The sequence below is a fragment of the Vespa mandarinia genome, chromosome 4, assembly GCF_050613455.1.
Source record: "Vespa mandarinia isolate Hongniang chromosome 4, ASM5061345v1, whole genome shotgun sequence".
In the NCBI taxonomy this organism is placed as follows: Eukaryota; Metazoa; Arthropoda; class Insecta; order Hymenoptera; family Vespidae; genus Vespa; species Vespa mandarinia.
Genome location: NC_140813.1, coordinates 6,290,341 through 6,297,500, shown reverse-complemented (window position 1 = coordinate 6,297,500; position 7,160 = coordinate 6,290,341). Strand labels below are relative to the sequence as shown.

General features: G+C 31.8%; 1 protein-coding gene across 1 annotated transcript in view; it reads left to right on the top strand.

Annotated features, from left to right (window-relative positions):
* The window catches only part of LOC118450250 (unconventional myosin-XVIIIa), a 71,801-nt gene that overhangs the window by 3,303 nt on the left and 61,338 nt on the right, over positions 1–7,160 (top strand). Inside the window, exons 2-3 of the mRNA XM_085656419.1 lie at positions 863–1,624; positions 1,710–2,177. Coding sequence (XP_085512545.1) covers positions 863–1,624; positions 1,710–2,177 — 1,230 coding nt within the window. The remainder of the gene's footprint in view (positions 1–862; positions 1,625–1,709; positions 2,178–7,160) is intronic.

The following is a 7,160-nucleotide window of genomic DNA, read 5'->3' as shown; positions in this document are numbered from 1 at the left end:
TAAGCTTCATTAGAAATCGTTTTAATATAGATTATTTTCACATTGAATTATAAAATAATTCGATTATAAACGTGAATTATAATATTATTTGATCGAACAAAGGAAAAAAAAAAGGCAAATCATATTTTTATCAACCGCGATAAATCTCTGGTGCCTTTCGAATCAACTCTTTCCACAAAGTTTTTCTTCCGATACGCTTTCGTGGTTACAATGGCAGAGTTGCGGTTTGAGAACGTCATGAATGTCACGTCAAAGCGGATCTAGAGAGCAAGAAATTTGGAGAATGTTCAAGTCGCAAGTGCAGCGAACCGTCTTTAATGCTTCTTAGCAACTTTTGTAGAGTAAAAACGAGTTCCCCGAGTTGTTGATAAGTATATCGTATAATCGTCGAAGAAACGATTATGTGAATAAGTGAGTAAGCATACTATAAACTTGTCACTTGATGGTCAATCGTGAAATAACTGGCACCAACTAAGCAAATATTCGGATTTCATGCATAAAATCCAATTGAATCAGCAAATATTATTTATGATGATTTAGTGCTATATTGATTTTTTTATTTAATAATGATAACTATGCTAATTCACGAGACGTAAATTTAAACAAATATAAAAAAAAATTACGGTTAAGATTATTCGGCGAAATTTTTTAATGTTCGAATTGATGTATCTAAATATTTTAATTCTGTTTCTTTTCTCCTTTTTTATCCTTTTTTTTTTATCGAGTTGTTACAATAATTTTTTTTGTTTAAATATTGCAATAGTAATTTACATATTACTATTGCAATTGATAAGAAAAAAAGCGAGGAACAAGAAAAAGTCATAGCAATTTTTTTTTTTTCTTTTTTTTTTCTTTTTGATAGGTTCGTAGATCATTGAAGATACCGGGACGCAGAAAGGAAAAGGAAAAACTACCTAGCGGTATAACAGCAGATTATAGTGCATCCTTCTTTGCTCACTTGGATCGGGATCTATTGGAGAACTCGCAGAACACGACGGGTGGAACAGGAAACACGGTGGGCGGTGGTACAGGCTCGAGTTGGACAATGAGAACGCCTGATGGTTTAACACAGAGCGACTCATCGGAGACATCGTTGACCTCTTTGAGTACAACAACGACAAATGCCGGTGGACAATCTGGCAAGAATCTCCCTCCTCTTCCACCGAAACCTCCAAAAAGAGGGATTTTAAAAGGGCCAAGATTGAGTCTCACCAGTGGTACCATAAACGTCCTTTCGGAAGAAATTGTTCTACCGAATGGGAACGAAGGTGGTTATCAAGAGGCTAGTAATTTGTTGGTGAGAAACACTCTACAGAACGAAGTGATAGCCTATCAGAACGTTCCGCCTACGCACTCAACAAGCTTAGGTGCCATGGCTGCTGGTCTGACGAAGGACGAAGTTTGCAGTCCTTCCGAGGAAGAAACGCAATCTTGGCGAATATCTTCTCAACAATCTTCTCATCATCATCAGCATTTTCATCATCAACAACAGCACCTTCAGCAACACCATGAACAACATCAGCAACATCAATTGCATCATCAACAACAGCAGCAGCAGCAACAACAGCAACAACAGCAACATCATCATCATCATCATCATCCGGCTGAGTCGAAATTGCTGCAGGTATAAACGGAAAAATAATTGTTATCGTTGATGAATATAAAAGTGAAAATAACATTTGTGATCTTCTGTGATTTCGCATTTTTAGGTTGTGACAAGTGCCAGTCCGTCGGCTGATTCTTTGACGGACACGACCAATTCGAGTTTTGCTACACCACCGTTCAGTTTGTCACCGGTCGGTGAATCTCAGGGTTTCTGTAGATGGCGATCCTCAGCTTCTTTCGAGGAACAAGGAGTAGAACTTCAGCTACCGGAAATCGTGCCTCTCGAACTTCCGGAACCACGAGAATTGACAATTCAAAGGCAGCCACCACCTCGTAACGATTTTGGTTTTTCTCTTCGTCGTGCTGTCATTGTTGAACGTGCTGCCAATGGTGTTACTCAAATGAGGCCTGTCATTTTCGCTGAACCTGGTACTTTAGTTCAACACAACAACGACACTGGTCTTCTACCGGGTGATCGGCTTATCGAAGTTAATGGGATCAATGTCGATGATAAGTCTAGGGAAGAGATCATTGATTTAATTAAAGGATCTGGTAGCAGTGTCACGGTGAAGGTAAGTTGTTTTATTTACTTTTTTTTTTTTTTTTTTTTTTTTTTAGAGTAGTCAATAATTAGTGTTGTTATTATTATTTTGTTTATTTAATAACATATCTAATAAATATATCTCATAGTTAAAATATGAAATCATCGAAATATTTGTGCAACGTAACAACATGTAGGCAGGAAGCATACTAAAGAGAATGAGTGATACGAACTTAATGAGGCATTGACAGCAATTCTGAACGTTTCAGTTCGAGACATTAGCATACAATGAGCGAAAGTACTTGTTTTTACAGACTACGTTCTCTTTAAAGTATTTCAAAATCTGAAAGACTTTGTGAAGAATAATTGGATTGAAAAAGAAAGATCGTATTTATATCGGACTTTTTTGATCGATTTCATTCGTAACATTCGTAACTTTTTCATCTACGATATTATCTTATTTATTTTAATTAGATTAATTCTAAGCAATTTATTTGATTTATATATATCAGAGATATATAAAAATTAGAAATTTGGGCGTGACTTTGTGATAGAATACTTGACTTACAAGGTATGATTTTATATCTCGTAATTTACGAAATCAGGAAACCTTATGTAGTGATTAATAATGATCCTAAGTAAAACGTTGTTTTTTATGTTGTCTGTTTTAAGTCAAAAGGAATGAAAAATTTTCTTAAGCCTGCTCTCCAAGAAAAATTAAATAAATAATAGACACTTCGACGTAAAACTGTTTTCCGTTTTTATATATAATAAAAGCTTGATAATAGGTGCATAAAAATTGTAAAAAGTTTGCACGTTATACATGTTCAATATAAAAAAAAAAAGTATTTATAATATACTATAAAAATACGTAAGTATATAAATAAGTAGGGGTTATGTATGATAATGAATAGACGTGAGAAAGCTTTTTCAAAGTGATTTATATCGTGTATATAAATAAAACAACTTTCATTTTCAAGAAATACAGTACAGTTAACGAAGACAATATCTGATTTCGTAATGAATAAAAATAAGAATATGGGTATTTATATGATCAATTAATTTATAATTAGTTGAGATAAAGGTAATAAGAATATATACCTCTCAAATATTACTTTATGATATTATTTACTCGTTTAAATACATAAAAATATTTAAAAAATGATGGATTAAAAGCAAAGATATCAGTCTTATGTTTTTTTCTTTTTTTTTTTTTGTTGATCTATCACCTTTTACAAGTAATAAGATAAAAACAAAAAATATCATCATCTTAAAAAATGATTTATCTATCATTGAATAAATAAATAAAAATCTGACACAATAGCTCATTAAAATACACAATAAATTTTTCACACAATTTTTAAACTTTATCTGAAACTTTTCTCATATAGCTTAAATAATGTTTAAAGCTTAGAAATTTAGGAGAGAGAAATGAAAGATAAAGAAAAAGAGAAAAAATACGCGACAAGAAAATTTATTCAGGAAAAAAATTCTTTACGTATCCAAGAAAAAAAACTGTAACAATTTGTTGAATTGCAATATGTGATATTTTTCTTAGGTGAGTCTTTTTTATTTTTTTTTTTTTTTTTTTTGGTATCCTAATTTCGCAGTATTAAGGATTATTATAAGCTCTCAAGTTTAATGGAAAGGCAAATTATAGTGGAATCGTTGGGTCATTGCCTTTCAGTCAAATTCCCCAAGATCTATTTGCTGTCCCTTTCGCCGTCCGATTTCCACGTAAGAAGTAATTGCGATTCGGAATTGTTAGGACGCGATTGCGATATTTGACGAAGATATACGTAATGGAGTGGGAAGTGGAGGAGAAGGAGGAGAAGGAAGAGAAGGATGATAGGAAGAGGGGTGAAAGGAGGAGAAGATGGATGCAGTCAACGTCGAAAGGTCGAAGCTTGCTTGAACATTTATTGCGCAAATGGAGGAGTTTCCCACCCGCAGTTTCTCTAACCACATCTTTCATTTCATCTTTTCTCTTTCTTCCTCCGAGTTCAAAAGAGCGATCATAGCGACGAGATCGATTCATGAGTACATATAACAGGTTTTGTTTCGATTAAAGTTTTAGGATAGAAATATGATAATTGAGAATAATTGATCGTTCAATTTTATATTAGAAAAAAAAAAAGAAAACACAAGAAAGGACATGCCAATAGATCAACGTGTTAACAAGACATAAATACCCGTTAGAGAACGTAATGTTACGCTGAGTATTATGAATCCATCAATGAGTCACTGCAATTTTTACTCGGTAAAATGAAATAATTTTTTTTTTTTAAGCAATTGATTCGATAATTTTGATCGAACATTCTTTAAAGAATTTAATATGATATTAATGGTATTTATTTATTCTATATTTTTATTTCTAAATCGTATTAGGCAAACTATTAATGGAACGTGACATTTGGGATGAATGAGATTTTGTTATAACGATTAATTTTTAATTTAATAAATGAATGATTTTCTAATCGATTAAGGGTTAATATGATATTTATATGTCAAAAATATAATTATTATTCTTTTATACTTTTTATATCATTTTTTTTTTTTTTTTGTTTTTTCTTTATTTTCTTCCTGATACTTTAATGCATAAATGTGTACGTACATAGATAAATAGATCTATTGGTATTAGAACGTAAATGTTACAGGTGTTTTAAATGACATTCAGAGTGTAGTTCACCAGTGACCTGCATGGAATTCAAGGTGTTCGCTAGAGTATATACATACATTCGAATACAATTACTCCATAAAAATTAGAAATCTCCATAGAATCTATTGGTTCGGTCGTAGGAATGTCGATTAAGAGAAAAGATTTTAATTTATCATCAATGTTAAATATTTCAAATGTATATACCGTTATTATTGTTGATGAGTTGAATGCATTAAAAAATCGTGTATCGCGTATGAAAGAGGAATGCAATCGTTATCGGATTATCGATGAAATATATTCGACCCTTCCATTGTTTCTACTTGTAAGAGAAACGTTTGATCCAATCGCTACTGCCTAGTAAATGTTCGATGGCTCGACTCGAATCGGATTGATCCAGGTTGGGGAGGGGGGGTTGGGTGAGGGGGAGAGCTTTATTCTGAATGAAAGTTTCTCGGTGAATGTCATGCAAAATACGAAGGTTAAATAAAAATATATATATATATATTATGTATATGTATATAAAGTACTCTATTTAAAATATATATATATATATTTTTTTTCCCAAACAAAATTTATTTTTTTTTTTGTTTATACACGAAGATCAATTTTTTTTATTAATCATAAACTATGCTACAAGTTTAACATTGGATAATTTTTTTTTTTTTAATGACTCAAAATTGGATCATATAAGGATCAAAACTTCTCCCGTAATAAAAGATAAATCATTTGTTTTTCGATTCTATCAAAAAAAAAAAAAAAAAAAAAAAAAATAAAAAAAAAAAAAACGTAACATTAATACCTTTTGATTATACTTCTTAATTCATTCTTTTTTTCCAAAGCTCCCGTGGCCTTCATTCACAGAATTTTATTTTTAATCTTAAATATATTTCATGAATTCACGTTCATTGATCTTAGTTAATAGGTCAATTAGAAAAGCATTCAGAGAATCGTAAACATTATTTGTTCTAATCGTTCCATCGATGATGCTTGCTGATAGACGCGAGGAACTAACAATAAAAGGAAAATATTTTTCAAAATTTGTCATTTAGAGATTATAATAAAAAAAAATAGAAAAACGAAAGAAGAAAAGAAAAGTAATTGATATCTGACGATACTCGTTTATAAAATATTTCGTTAACATGATCAAAATTGGCTATATAATGTACACGTAAAAAAAAAAAAAATGAAGAATAAAAATACACCCGCGAGAAACATAGAATGAGAATTAAAAATAAATTCTTTCGTTTAATATTTTTGTTCATTATCGAAATAATTATTTTTAGTTATCTCGATAATATTTAAGCTTCAGTTAATATTTTTTGATTCGTCAGAGCGTGAATGTGAGTTAACACGAATCGTCTGGCACGTCCCCTCCTTCTCTTTAGAATTGGATGCTCTTTAATAATGCCTTCCTTCCTTCTTCCACCCCTGTTCTCTTTCCCTCTCTCTCTCTCTCTCTCTCTCTCTCTCTCTCTCTCTCTCTCTCTCTCTCTCTCTCTCTCTCTCTCTCCCCCGCCCTCCCTCTCTCTCTCTCTCTTTTTCATACACACACATACATCATACATGCACACGCAATTCCTCATTATGTCGATTGTTTATTTCGATGCAGAAAGAGCAAGGGGAAGAAGAATCAAGACTGAGAAAGCATAAGAGGAATGCTATGCTCTCTTTTTCTTTCTCTTCTTTCCTTCTATCTATCTACCTATCTATCTATCTGTCTTTCTTTCTCTTTCTCTTTCTCTTTCTCGAGACTCTCCCCGGATGTTTCTGGATATTCGCCAAAGTAAACAATTTCGCGAGAAAGAGGCGGATGTGCTATGCTCCACGTCCCTCGTTACGTTTCCCTCGAATAGGCGCCAAGTTACGACACGTTCCTTGTTATAGAGCACTCTATCGTAAAGAGTACGAGCCATTTAACTCGAGTATTTTCTTCTTGGACCGTGACGGACCGTTTCTTGATTCTTTTTAATTTTCATTTTATATCTATATAACTAGGGGAAGTAATTAAAAGAATTTTTAATTAGATAATTATCTATATATATATATTTATGAATAACAAATATAAGATATATCTTATCTTGACAATCGTACGAGGAAAATTCATTTATTTTCTTATTTTCAAAAGTTCAATTATTTTCGTATTTTTCGTATAAGATTATATAAAACATGGATCATGATAGTCGATTGCCAATATCAATTGTTTTATCTTATATCAAGCTAGTGATTCCTGTAAAAAATACTTTCAAATATTTTATAACATTGATATCCGAGACGAGGAATTATATAAGAATTTTTTTTTTTTTTTTTTTTTTTTTTTTTTAAATGGAAAAAGAAGATAAACAATTACCGTCGTCG